Raw genomic sequence first — 15,636 nt, forward strand, 5'->3', positions numbered from 1 at the left:
ACAATTATTTAATTTATGCTGGATTTTCATGGTTTAATCTTTCTTTATTATGGTCAAGAGCAGCAAAAGCTGGAAATGTCACATGCCTCTCTAGGAAGCCTTGGTGATGTAACATTTTATTTTGTTACATTATTTTTGTTAAAAAAGAGTCAAACAAATTCACTATATAAGTAATAAATTCACCTTTCACATCTAATAAACAAAAAACAAACAAATAAATAAAAAGGTCAGAAGATAATAGCCTCACTGCATATCTACAAAAACATTAAATAAATAAATAATTTGCTTTAATAAATAATAAATAAATAATGCAATTTTAATTAAAGGTTGATTTCATTTTGTATCAACCAATGAACACTTACACAAATATTTTTCAGAAATTCCATATTAGACTTTTTAGCTTCAGAAACATTTATCGATATCTTCCTTTAGACAATAATATGACGGCTTGAAGACTTCTGTCCAAAATATCTTCCAAAATTATCCATATATTTGAAGATGCCTGGTTTATCTGTTTGTTATTATAGTTGTGCTGTTAACAGCTCTGTAATCAGTTCCATAATGATGAATAACAAGGGCTATATTATACAGTCTGTTCAGGGCCTCTACACGGCCAAGTTTGAGCCTCAGTTTTATTAAAAAGTATAGCACGTATAGCATTTGCTTTGACAATTATTTTTTAAAAAATCAAACTTTTTCTTATAGAAAAAGAAATTGACATTGAAAATGGAACAGGCTATAAACATTGTCTCTTTTGGATGACACATAGCAATTAAAAAAACAAACCCCACACTCTGGATTGCTGCATCTTTGGTTGAATTAATATTTGTAATTTCAAGGGCAAGATCAACAAAAATAGAAACACGTTTAATGTGAAATAGGCTAATAAATCCTACTTCAAGTCTACAAATGTGTATGTATCAATTTAGAACTTCATAAAAACCAATAAATTAATTACATGTACTTGTGTCATATGTTATCATTTTGAGAGGACATATAAATGATTTCAAACACTCTTCAGTATAGCAGTGACACAGTTAAGATATTCTATTTTAAATATTTAACTTATCAAATACAATAAGTTACCTGTAAGAATAAAGTCTGGTGCGGATGGAGTGACTTCAGAAAACAAAATATAAATAATTAAACTATTTAACTATGCAGAAAACTAACAGATCTTTGGCTAAAATCTATTGAAATAATGTGTGTTCTGATTTATTTTATGAATTAATATTTTTAAATCAGTCAGGTGAGCTATTTTATTTTACTGTTTCGTGTTTTAAAAAATAATATTAATTAATTATTAACATTTTTAAACAATCAACTCACATTAATGTTACTATTAGTGAATAATTAAATTACTTAATTTGTTTGGAATTTGTTTGTAGTTTCACAAATATATTGTATAGTACACTTACTGCTCCCCTTGTAAGAGTATTCACTCAGATATGAGCATAGAATTTCCCCATTCGTTTCAAAATAGTTACTTTATCCACACACAAACTTTTATGCATATCAGTTGGGTCTGTGCATCAGTTTTAACAGTTAGCACATATATACACATATATACAAAACTTGCAATGGCATTAATCATTTTTGAAGAAGGGCACACTTGTTCACACACTATATACAGGAAACCGTGATATGTAATTTATTCTTCTTGAATTACTGGAGATACACACCATACATAAATGTTTTATATCAATTATATCAAAATGTTTGCCTTTATATTTATGTTACATTGCTCTTTTTCCAGCATTTTAGCATGACCCTGGAGAATCTGCCTTACTCGTTTCACTTAGTTGTGGCTGATATAAAAAGGTCACTGCAGTATAGAAGTATATATGGGGTCAGGCTACTATGATGTGTGAATCCTAAATTGTTTTTTTCTAAATATTGTTATAGTTATAATCATTATTTTTTTAATATTATTATTATTCATTAGAAAAGTAATTTTAGATAGCAAGTACTTATTTCCAACACTAATAGTATATTTCTGAGTTCATCAAAGATATTAAAAAGAAAACATGGACTTGCAGTTTGAGAAGTTATTACAGAAATTGTTTAAAGTGCAAAAAAAAAAGTTAAAAGCAATGGAAAACTGTATGCTATATGTTAATATTTTGTGGCTTTAATTTCCCAATAAAAATATTATTGACCGAACCATAGTCCTGATCTGGTAGCTCTGTTCTATGTAAAGAGCTACAGTTCAGAGGCACAAAGTTCATTGGATGAATTGATCTTCTCAGTATAATGGAAATCTCAGTGTGGAGAATAGATGCCAATAAAGCTATGCTTGCTATTGAACTGAATGGAACAGTCTCTACATAAAGTACGTGAAAAGCTTCTTTGATATATCACAGAACACACCCGCTTTTTAAAATAGGGTTGCACAAAGAATAGTGAATTTATTAATTCTTATTTTGAGCAACTGATCTTTCAAAGCAGACATTCTAAGGTTAACCTTCATATACGTAGGGAATGCTACAGCATGTGAAATAAGTCTGAGCCGGAATGGTCAAACATTAACCTTGAATATCAATAGGATCTATGTTTTAGTCAGGAAAAGAAGAATAAGCAGGCACACATTATACGTATTGTATAATTCAATTCCAGTACAGAGTCATAACTCATAAGGCCTCTCAACATGTCAAGGGCTTTTATAGCTACACAGATATTTTTGGTAGACAAGTTGGAACACCACTATACTAAGGAAATACTGAATTTGGAACTCTTGGCCGAGGATCAATACAAAAAGTGAATGTTCTAGTAAAATATTAAAATAAATAATGAAAGCAAAATTAAGCAAATCTTATTTCAGTCATTTCAATTACCGTTGTAAGACATTAGTATTATGAACGAGTTTTTAATCTATATGCCACTAGTTTGTAATGTATTTCATCTTTATGATACATAAAGGATTAGCAATGTGCTGTGTGATCACATATACCAAAATCAAGTACCCTGCCTTGAAGAAAACAGGTGACATAAAAAAGCTTAGGAAGAAACAGGATACAACTAAACATATGCAAACTTTATGTGCATACATTTAATCTTACTACAAAATGTCCATTAATCCCCGTTAGTTCTTTCATTTAGTAATCAGTTATTGCAAGTTGCACAATAAACTTGTATGCTTTGCAGCAGAGGTGGGTCTCAAGGAGATAAAGGAGAGGAGAGTTGTGACCTTATGGATTAGTTAAAGGGACAGCATTCCATGCACACGGGACAGTGTGGAATATGCTACATTAAACCTGAAATTATGCAGAGCAGCAGTACTCCAGGTAAAGACTCAAAGGGTGTGTGTGAGGTGCCTATTTTTTTTGAGACAGAGGCAGTGTGGTTCTGTGATTAATAACTGGCCATTAAGCAGGCAAGTTAATTAAGTGATGCAGGACTACACCAAACTCCTGTTACTTGCCACTGTTTCTCATAGGGCTGCTTCACACATGACATGCCAACACGAAGGGAACCAAGGTGTAGGAAAAAAACCGATGGAGGTGATAATTTTGCCAGTGTCCGTTTTGACTCTGTTACACGCATTCTGAAGTGCAGCAGGTTCCAAATACACAGCAGAAGAGACAAACAACACAACATGCGTGTGCATATTTTTCTACACAAGGAGGCTCCCGTTTGTAAGAAGAATATTATGTATGAAACAGTCCTAATTAGTTGCCAGATAGCACAGTAACCTTGTGGTAATGACTGGGGGACAACCAGAAATGGTCTCAAACATATAAAGGGAGAGAGAGTTGGGATGAAGGAGGCAAGGCAAAAGAAGAAAAAAAATGGGATCATTTATGTCAAACAAGATTTCTCAAGGGATATAATTATTTTATACCTTTGCAATCCATTCTCTAAACAACTAAAACCATACTGATTTATTATTTTGTGATAGATAATTTGAACCACTGCATACAATTGTGTATTCCACTTTAGTATAAGATAGTGCAGGAAAAAAAGTAAAAAATAAAGAGACAAAAATGCTTCCCCTTACCCTTCTTCTTCCGTACTGAAGCTTGGAAATAGAAAGGGAATGAAAATAAATCAAAGTCTGAAGAGAACAGTCTTCTAATAAATGTTAAGGCTTAAGCACTAACACTGAGCATTAGGCACTCCTGCCGGTAGTACTGGATGAACTGTATTTAAAAGGCATTAAAAAGTAGTTGACTACTTCTAAAATAAATATCTAATTTCAGAAGTTAAACAGCATAGATGGGATTTTTTGGGGGGGGTGGGGGGGAAATGCAATTTGAAAGAGACATTCTCAAAATACTAAGAATTTAAAGAGAAATGAACTGTAACCCTCTGGTTATCAATTTCTAATTACCTTTCTGCAAATGTTAAAAGGATTTATGAATTAAACTGTAATTATTAAAGGGTGCCTAATAGTCAGTGAGAATGCAAAGACTTAATGGATAAGAGGCTTCCGTATAATCAGGCTATGAATTCTTAAGTTTGTGGATTCCAGCATTGGGGTGCCACACGACAATTGGAGGCAGATACCAGTATCTACTGTAAAAAACTAGCAACATGGCTGATAAAATGTCAGCACATATTCATTGTTTCACACAGAATTACCTGAAGTCCTTTCATTAATATCTACAAAGTTATTTGTGATGTTTAAAAGTATTCTAGAACTAAAACTAGAGTTGTCTCCTGCCTAAAAGCTATAGATATTTCCTATTATTTACACAAGAATAAATTGCTCATCAAACTTGGAGGATATTTGAACCAGTTTTAGGTGAAATAAAAAGGGAAGGGGTGGGAAAATAATGTTTTAAAAGCAGCATAACCGAAGTACATTGGAAATAACATATAGTTAGAATATGCTTTGCACCTAATCTAATTTCTAGAATTTCCACATGATAGAAAATGACCAATCTGTGCAGATAATTCATTGACAACAGACAGATATTTTAAGTTGGAAAAAGGTCATTTATTTTCTTAAGCATCTTCTTTTTTAAAAAATAATAAAATATAACATATATATTTACAATAGTTTATTTAAGAAAGCATACTATTTGGATTAAATGATCTTTGTTAATTACACTATGGGTGTAGCTATGCTAATTGAAAAAAATATAAAGAATCTAAAAGAAATAAAGATCAATCTCTTCGATAAAAGGCTTTTTTTCTCCAATTACAATCATCTTATATTCAGTTAATTATTAAGTAGTATTGTATATAATAATAATAATAATAATAATAATAATAATAATAATAATAATAATAATAATAATAATAATAATAATTCTTAATGAATTTGGGAACTTTGCATATTATAGCTCTCTGCCATAGCATACATTTCACTTTAATGAATATGCTTTAACATATTCCATTAATTGATATACAAACTGATACACTTTGAAAACACCAAAGTCCTGAAAACATATAGGCCAGAAATAACTACATGGATCTTATGCAATATCAACTCTACAACTAATAGTGCTATGCTTAATGGTAATTAGGAAACATCCATTGAATGAATATGATGACATTTTCAATTGCCTGTGCTATGCAAGACAAAGGCCTCTTAAGAACAGGAGGTGGTCTACTAAGCAGCATTCATTGCTCTATAGCATGTATTTATTAAACAAATACATACATCCACACATGTTTTCTCAGAATAATACTCAATTTGCCTCATTGATATATACAAACTAGCAAGTAAGTGTGCACAGGATTGCACGTTGCATGTATACATTCAAATTCTTTACTACAGATAAGCAACTCCGACTACATTTTAATGCTACCAGATCTGGATTGCAAAAATGTACACAACCATTAAGTGGCAGCAAAGAGATATAGAAACTCCTAACTCATTATTGCCATCTACTGGTCATTCCACTTTTAAAAATATCTGGTAGTTCTAATGTATTTAGCACTATTGGCGACATACATAGACAGTGCATATTGTGTATTCTTCTACAGTTTGAAGAGAAGTATCTAAATTCAATAAAGTTGCCTAAATATCAATAAAACTTTCTCACTTGAAATTAGTTGAGTTTGAAGTGGATAGATAGTTTTAATGATATGTGGGAGGGAAAGAAAGAACTTGGGAGATGGGACAAAGAAAAGTTGCCTAGAGATGGCCAATTAAGAGATAGCATAGCCTGCAGCTGGATAGTAGGTAGGGCAAGAGGTGTACAAGGTACCCTCTCTATTTCTTGGGCTATAAAGAGAGGGAAAATTGGTGAGAGAATTGTATTTTAAGACTTGCAAGAGTTTGTTAATGTAGCTTTACAGGAAATGTAGAGTTAGCTTATCTGCTCCAGTCTGATCTATCTAGTAAGGCTGACAGTAGCTTTATTCACATCAAACCTGTTGACTTTTAAATAAATCAAAACTAGATTTATGAAGCTATAAGACAAGATTTTATCACACTGAGACATCTTTGTGTATATAAAAATCATATTACTAAAGAAGAAAGACCATTCTTTTATATTACAGTGATCATTTTTATATTGTTTTTATCTTTAGAAAAGTATTCAATGCTAAATGTTTCAAAAAATAATATAAAAGAAAAATATTAAAAGTCTAAGAGTTTTAATTGACTTTATTTAGGAAAAAAAAAGCTGATTTGAATCAGACTGATCCATCTGAAGTAGTAACATGTGCAGTGGTTATAGTTATCTTTATAAATCTTCACCTCCTACAGTACTTAGGAAGTCTTTGAAAAACAATGGACTGTTTTCCTTAATTCAGTTTGCATTTTTATACTAAGCTCATTTTATCCTCCCAGAAAGCTTCAAAATAGTATCGATAGATCATCTACAATGATCCATATTGAAGAATATTGAAGATTACAATATATAGCAAAACAGGGGAGTGATTGTTATAGATTGAGATTGTACAAATTTGATGGGAAACAATGTAGGAATAAAGTATAGGGATGGCCATTGGCATTCACAGAGGGTACAAACAAGCAAGCTGATGGGAACTACATCATACTTTAGTCTAGTGGCTAAGGCATCAAACAGCAAAGCGGGAGGCTGTGAGTTCTAATCCTCCCTTAGTAATGAAAGCCTACTTGGTGACTCTCAGCCCAATTCAACTCACAAGGTTGTTGTTGTGGGGAAAATAGGACGAGGAAGGTGTGTTGGATATATTTACCACCTTGAGTTATTTGTAAAAATAATAAAAATGCTGGATACAAATAAATAAAATAGCTAAAATAAAATGATCTGAGTCCCAGCTCTTTGTATTCTCCTGCATGAGAATCAAGATGGATAAAAATTGAATATTTAAAAAAAATAAATCATTTTTTTACTTAAATCAGATTTTTTTTATTTAAATCCGATTTTTAAAATTATTTTTATCAAATTTATTTAAATGAAATACTTTTGGAGTAAAAGTCTATCTAAAGATAGTTTTCTATTTAAGATACATTAATAATTTAGTTTATTCATCATGAAATGGAGCTTAGTTATTTAGCACGAGGCTGCATATTCTGCAATATTTACATTTTTGGTAAACTCATTCAGTGAATCCATGCTCTGCAAGCTAACTTTCATTTTGTTTGCAAATAATAATATTAAAGAGTCTAACTACCAGCAAGAACGAGTCCTTACATTTAAAGAACTCCTGTCATTTCAGATCCATCATGGCAGCACCTGTTAGCGGGCATCCACTCACCTGCTGCCCGCCATGTCCCTCACTTTGTTGTGTCACTGCCATATCACCAGCCTTCCCATTAAAGTGAATGGGAATGTCAGTGAGTCAAGAGCGGATCAGAGGAGGAGCTGATGTAAGACAGAGATGACAGTTACTCTTTAAAAATTATGATTTAAATCAAGTCAAGATTTAAATCATGATTTAAATTGACTTGATTTAAATCAAATCCACCCAAATGGATACATTTGATTTAAATAAATTTGATTTATTAAATTGATTTATTAATTGATTTATTAATTGATTTATTAAATCAAATTATTGATTTATTAATTGATTTATTAAATCAAATTTGATTTAAATTTAATTTAAATCAAATCCACCCAAATGGATACATCCACCCAAATCATGATTTAAATTGACTTGATTTAAATCAAATCCACCCAAATGGATACAGAGGCAGGACATAGATCACAGCTCCATTTCAATCACTTTGCCTGTTTGCCTGTAAATGACTCTTGCCATGGCCCAAGGAAAACTGTTTCTGGACCTTAAAATAGTTCGTGAGTAGAATAATAAGATATTAAATCAGCAGTGCAAGAAGTGAATTATCATTTAGCACTACACATTGATTTCTATATACAGGACAATGAATAAATTCTACTCAGTGCTTATATAAAAATTATGGTTAATTTAGATTAGGTTGTATCCAAACTTTGTAGCCAATCAAAGTTGGGGGGAAATTTTATAAAATCATCATTTCTATTTTCCTACTGAAGTTTCTGCTCAGGAGACTTGGGAAATTTTTTAGAAAAATGTGGGAGCTTAGGGATGCAGGTAAACAATAGGCGATTGCCTCTCTTCTTTTCCTAGCAAGGATCCTTAAGCTCTTCTCTAAAGAGTCATTTTGCTTATGGAAGCCTAGTTTTGTCATAACAAAAAGTTGCAAAAATATTCCATGAGATAACATAACATAACATAATAACAGAGTTGGAAGGGACCTTGGAGGTCTTCTAGTCCAACCCCCTGCCCAGCCAGGAAACTCTACACCATTTCAGACAAATAGCTATCCAACATTTTCTTAAAAATTTCCAGTGTTGGAGCATTCACAACTTCAATGACAGTGAAAGAAAGTGAAAGAAAGACAGTGAAAGACAATGAAAGACAGAGAAGCAATGACAGGAAAACTTTTTTTCAACAATATAAAAAAGTAACTCAGTCTAAAAATCTAAGATACTTATCTGGCTTATAAAGCAAAGTCTAAAAACCTTTCATAATGGATGAAAAGAGGGTATGCTGTTTTGCCAACTCTTGAGAAGGATAATTAAACAATATTCCCAATAATCAAGAAATTTGATACTGACTAAAATAAAACACATCAACACTAGCATGTATATAGAGATCCCTTTATTTTCCCTAAATAGGTAAAAACTTGTCCCAGAACTAAATTAAAAACAAATAATAAAAAAACATTTTTGTCTTTTGTAATAAGAAAGGTGCTTCTGTGAAGAAAATTTTAATAAATTTATAGTCAAGAAAATAAATGCATAGAAAATGCATACACATAAGAGTAAGTTTTGTATTTGAAATATTTCAATATTTTCTATTGAACGTTTTAGTTTTGTTTAAATATAATTAATTACAAAAAGGTTAAAGGTATTTTTTTAATAGAAAGACTTAAATATAACTTCTTAATAATTAATTGTGATGGTTAAAGTTGAACCTATTTTATTTATGTATGCTCATATTAAAAGATTATGTTATTTCCCCCCCAAGCATTTGGTTAGTAAGAGAGATCAAGATTCTCTCAAAATGTGAGTTGAGCAACATAATAATTTAATAAATAACATAAATAAGATTATGAAGGAAGTTATTAGGAATCAGCCAATTACTCAGTAACTTTCATTGTATTTCATAAGTAAGATAACTAAACCAATTACCATGCAATTTTTAAAAACTAAAAAAAAAACTTCAAAAAATACTTTTTCTTGCTAATACAAATTCCTCAAAACTTTAGTAATAAATAAGCAATTATGATTGGTTCAGAACCAAAAAAAATAATGATAGGAAGTGTACAGTTGCTGCATTTCTGGAAAGATCCTTTCCTTTGCCTAATGGATATTCTTTCTTTGTCAGTTATTAAATGATCAGCAGAGGGAAAAGGCTACAAAAACCTTCCATAAAGCAGTTTCCCTTTTTCTATCTTACAAGCAAATGTGTCTGTTAGAGATGATAACTTTGATAATGGCTTGTTAAATTTGTGCAAAAGCTTCAAATCGGCTTTGAACTGCTGATAAGAGGGGATCTGAGAGCAGAAATCTGTTTCTATCTGCTAATTGCATTTGGGGATCAAAGCAAAGAACCCCAATGGGAACTACAGGTACCTAGTTGTTGTTTTTTTAATCAGCTTTTTAAAAACAAGGTCTAACAGCTTACCTTTATCCACTAATGAGAGGCCACAGAAATTTAAAATAAAACAATTATTAGATGAACTGATTAATCAAAAATACAATAAAATAAGCTACAATTTTAATGTAATGTTTAAATTGATGATGCATATAAATGATAAATACATTCTCTTGCAGAGCTGGAAACAAGGTAAGATTATTCATGCTCATCATGCAAACGTGGAGCCTCCAGAAATGCAACATTCCTATGTAATCATTGCAATCCAATGTTCAGTACAAGGTGCAGTTCGCTTTCAAACAGTGTAACATTGGCTTTACATGTCCATCATTGCAGCATGCTCTTTAAAAACACTTTCTTACCAAGCTCTTCAAGCTCTGAGGTCATTGACTTAGACCGCAAGGTCAGTGCAGTGGTTGGAGCCCGTTTTGGAGGTGGTGGGGCTTTGCATTAAACAGAAGGATATAGATAATAAGTAAAAAACACTTCAGAATACTATGTCCAGATTCAATTCAAAATGGCATTACTATTTAAATGAAACTTAAACTGCTTGCCTAGGTGCTCAAAAGATAAAGTTATCTGATCTGTAGCAATACATATGAGCTACATACAGAAAAGTTCACAGATAAGAAATACAACATATAGACACTCATTTAACTCAATGAAAGCTTGCAGTAGACATATTAGACACAACAGTGTTCAAAATAAGAGTATTACTTTCTGGCCATGCAAAAACTGTATAGTACTTAACTTCTTAAACAATACATTTGCTATGCTGAACTCATAGTTTTACACTATTCTAGAATCATGAGATAAAAATGCATAAATGAATCACTGTAAGCATAGCATGCTGATGCCAAAATTGGGTTATCACAAGAAGGCTTTGCTATGTTATTGAAGCTCACAGATATAAAACTGGCAATCATATGGAAAATAAGGAGATTTATGAATCATGTACTTTCATTCCTACATTTAATCCTGCTCCTAGGAGTAGATAGTGAGCAACAATTCTGATCAGGTATATTTGTAACATAAATACAGATCAATAAATTACAAACTGCATGGAAAAGGTAAAGAACAAATAAAAGCCACTAACCAACATTCAATTGCCAAAATGCATGGTAGTTGGCTGCAGGATTTCCTTATACAAATTATTGTCACCACTAACTCTGAGAATTGAAAGTGGAAAAGTCTTAGAAAAGCAGGGAAAGTGCCAACAGCTTGGCAAAAAATAATAGAAATATGGAGATGCTGTTATTTAATATTGCCATCTCCATACTCAAACAATAAACAATGTTGAAAGATAGCATGACATAAGAACCCTAGCTTTATTCTAGCATGAATACATGTCATCTCCAGCTCATTGTTCGTATTATTTTATATTATGATTATCTCTACTACTACCTCCAATGATATCATGCTTTCATTAAATAGAAACACCCAATAATCAATTTTTGGTTTATTATCAAGATTAGTTATTCTTTTATAAATGTATGTGCATGATTTAAAACAGGTTGAGTTACTGATTGGTGACATACAACCATAAAAGCAAATGCCATATAAAGATGGTAACATGCATGTGTATTTCACAGCAATGGGACAATTGCAAGTTAGATGAGAAAAAAGACATCAAAAATACAGAGTCCCTTTATTCACCTTAAAATAATTATTTCAATATGGTTATTATTGATTAAAAATTTGAATATATAAAAATAAAAAGTATATTTGTTGATTGAATATATCAATCATACATTTTCTAGGTCAAAGACATCTTCAAAGATTGCGATTTATTATTTATAACAAATCAAATAGCTAACAATTATCCCTCTTTCATGAAACCCAGAAAATCTGCTACCACATTTTGCCAATCAGTAGGAATGGCCATTAACGTGGAGAACCATGTATGTGAAAATGTATTGCACATGCTTTTGACAGATTACAACAAAACCTAATTGGATTCAGAAATAAATGTATTAACTCTCTTTTATCTCTCAGAAAGATACTTGGCAGTGCTAGAATTACTTTCTTGTGGAGCAATTTCATATTCATCCTGGCAACGTGTGTAAATTGTTTCACTCATACAGAATGTAATAGCACATTGCAGGAGGACAGTAATCAATTATAAAATTAGTCTCCACCCAATTATCTCACATACACATACAGAGGTACTTCAAGAGCAATGACAGCACCAGAAGTCCAGGGGCAGGTTTCAAAACCCATTGCTACCAGTTCTCTTGTGGGTGCTCGCGCTTGCGATGCTTCTGCACATGCGCAGAAGCGTCCGGGCAGGTGGGCGGAACCTCCCACCACTGTTACTACCGGTTCTCCCGATCCGGGGCAAACTGGTAGCAACCCACCACTGCAGAAGTCCCAGTGTCCACACTACTGGAAATCTATCTTAAAAGAACCCTTGCATTCTTGAATGCGGACATTCCTCTTTTCCATTAATTAATGATTGATTACCTGAATGTCAGAAAATGGAATAGTATGCCAGATTCTTTTACGAAGAAGCATCTGAAACAATTAAAATAATGAAAAGACGGTACCTTTCTTTCTGGCTGTGTCGTCTGGATCTAGATTTCTGGTTACAGTGACAACTTTAAGGACTAAGTGATTGCCTCCTTGTCGGATCATGTTCACCACCTGCCTGTGGCCGACCTTGACTACATTTTCATTATTAACCTGTAGACAAAAAAGAATGGGATGGAATTAAAGTAAACAAAATAATTCATATTAAAGTCACAAAGATAAAGACTGTTTTCATTTTGTGAATTCTCATATAAATTAATTTAAACCTGGACTAATGTGAGGATCAAAACTTGTTAGGCGATTTGCCAAATTCTCCTATGAAATTATCATTTCAAAATTATTCTGAGGCAAAAGATATGTTAAAATACATCTGTGGTAGGAATGCTGTGAACTGAAGAAGTATAGGACAGGACAAAGGCACACACATAAATAACGTCTCACCCAAAACAACTTTTCATTTTTAAAAACTATTTTAGTGCTCTGTGTTAATCCCAGTTCATTTAGAGAGAGTAGGAAACAAATTTTTAATTACAAACAGATTTCACTCATAAGCAAAAAGCACAGATGGCGATGAATCTTTTTTTGTGTGATAAAACTGAATAAGATTGGACATTAACTAATTGTTGCACCCCTTCCCGCATCCCACCAGCCAATCTCCTCATTGCACAATTGGAATTTATTGATTACAGGATGTTGATGATCTTGACAAGCACAAGTTTAAGCCTATATCAGCTTTGATATTTTGCTGAATAGCCATGAGAAAAAAGCAGAATCAAGAATTATACCTTTGACCCACTACCCTGCGTGGCAAAGACAAAAGAAAAAAAAAAGGCAGACACAGTGGAAATTATACCGTAACATTGTATTATTTTTTATTCTTGTTTTTATGTTATTTATTCTTGTGGTTTCAGAAATTTTACATTGGTTGTTTTAGTTATTGTTGTACACCAGGGGTATCAAACTTGTGGCCCCTGGGCTGGATGCATCACACGTTGACCATGCCCCGATTTAGCGAAGGGGAAAAAAATCACGGTACTGTCAGCCCTCCGAGGCCATCTTTTTCTTTGGAACTTCAGGGCTGCCACACTTAATGCTGTGGGAAAGTGGGAGGGGGGTTGCATGGAGTTGGTACAGTTATTTAGCCATAACATTCTTTTCTCTGAGAATCAAGGATGTTCAACCTGTGCCTAGAGAGGTGTGACTGGGAGGCATCTCCAGTTGGGACAGTGGATTGATTGGACCATGTGATGGACATATGGGTGCAGGGGAAGGGACTTTGACTTTCCTTTGGGTAGGGAAAACCCAGGAGCTTTCAGATTCGGGTATTCCTAGATGTGCCAATATGACATCTCTAATAAAATGGATCTTTGAGGAACTGCCTGCCTTGGAGTCTTACTTGGTTGGGGGGTGTTATTTGGAACCCTGACAGATATGTCATGTGACAACGATGTGACAATGCGAGTTTGACAACCCTGTTGTACATTATCTAGAGTCACCTTTGGTAACAAGGACACTGCCTGGGCATGTCAATTTTTTCAACTTTTAATTTCCAAACATTAGGGGTGCTCAAAAGTTGTGACATGCCTTGGGATTGTAAAGACAGTTTGGTTACTTTAATATAATTTATATGTTCTTGGTAAGTAACTACATAAATATCATAACTTTTTAAGTTTTTGTTTTGATTATTTCAGTTGGGCAGTTATATAAATTTGATTAATAAATAAAATAAACAAACCCGTCTGTGTGACGTTATTATATATCCCTTCCTAGTAAGTCAGCATGCTACCTGTTCAATCTCACAGATGCGGTCAGTGAATACAAACAGTTTGGTTTACTGGACCAGAGGTTCCTGAATGAGTCTTCTCCCTGTCATCACTCAGGGTCACTTCAGCTTGCTGTAAATGTCTTACAAGGGCATTTTAAGTAGTTCACACTTTTCCATTCATTTGGGCCTTTATACCCATCTCTCTATTCTACCATTTCCCTTTGTTTAGAACTCTTCATTGCTTAACACAGAGGCACTTCAAGATTGGCTTTGTCCCTTAGATGCTTTGGGAGGATAGACGCCTTCTAAGGTTGTAGGAAATTGCATTTTGTAATGTGTCAGAAAAGAACTTTTTTTAAAAAAAAATTGTGTTTTTGCTTTTGCCGCTTATTTAGACATCAAGCCTAAGTAACCCAGAAAGATGGCTTGGAGAACAAATGTGAATCACTAACAATAGTTTATCTATTTGATGATTCATACTTTTAACCTTCGTATTATTCCAAGAACTTATGAAATACTCAGATTTTCCATCTAGGCCACATTTGTTTATTCCTATTGATTGAGTCACGTGGCTAAGCAAATCTTTCACTTCGATCCACAATAGCATCCAGTTGTCCCACATGTGCAGTGTGGGCCTGAAACTGAGCTATAATTTATCAAATGTTCATAATCATAGGGAACCATGGAGTATGAAATAAACAAACATCAACTGAACATTTTGACATCTATAAATCACATCACACACTAATTTATGATTAGTTTAACAGAAATAGTATTTGCTATATAAGAGACACCTTTCAATATTTTCTGGAATTTGCTGAATTTGAATTTGCTGGATTCATTTAATGGTTGGAGATATGGGCCTCAAAATACAAGGTTAATTTAAAGGATGTGGGTTTGTCTTATAGTAGTTTTCTTCCTAACAGAAATTTTATATATTGATTTTGGTCTGGAAGACTCATTGGTTTTAAAGATATTTTTACATTTTCTGACTTTCATGCCAGGCAGGAAGGAAATTAACTGAAGGCCAACAGAAATGTTTTCATTAAAAAAAAGATATTATTGGAAGAAAACCTATTCTTCATCCCTTAAACAGTGGTATAATTTTATATTCTAACACAGGCAGTCCTTGCTTATCAACTATTTATTTATAAAACTTCAAAGTTACAACAGTGCTGAATGAATCATAGTTGCAGCCAGTCCTCAAGTTTATGGCCAGTGTAGTGCCCCATGGTCATATAATCAAAATTCTGGTGTTTGGCAACTTGCAACTGCCTTGGCCAATGGCCAGGCATTCTTAATCAGCAGTGAGAGGAAGAAGT

At 32.9% G+C, this 15,636-nt stretch overlaps 1 protein-coding gene across 1 annotated transcript in view; it reads right to left on the bottom strand.

Annotated features, from left to right (window-relative positions):
- The window catches only part of SHANK2 (SH3 and multiple ankyrin repeat domains 2), a 156,149-nt gene that overhangs the window by 39,232 nt on the left and 101,281 nt on the right, over positions 1–15,636 (bottom strand). Inside the window, exons 3-5 of the mRNA XM_058161568.1 lie at positions 12,567–12,702; positions 10,383–10,463; positions 10,051–10,059 (exon numbers count right to left, since the gene is read on the bottom strand). Coding sequence (XP_058017551.1) covers positions 10,051–10,059; positions 10,383–10,463; positions 12,567–12,702 — 226 coding nt within the window. The remainder of the gene's footprint in view (positions 1–10,050; positions 10,060–10,382; positions 10,464–12,566; positions 12,703–15,636) is intronic.

Source organism: Ahaetulla prasina, chromosome 1 (assembly GCF_028640845.1).
Source record: "Ahaetulla prasina isolate Xishuangbanna chromosome 1, ASM2864084v1, whole genome shotgun sequence".
In the NCBI taxonomy this organism is placed as follows: domain Eukaryota; kingdom Metazoa; phylum Chordata; class Lepidosauria; order Squamata; family Colubridae; genus Ahaetulla; species Ahaetulla prasina.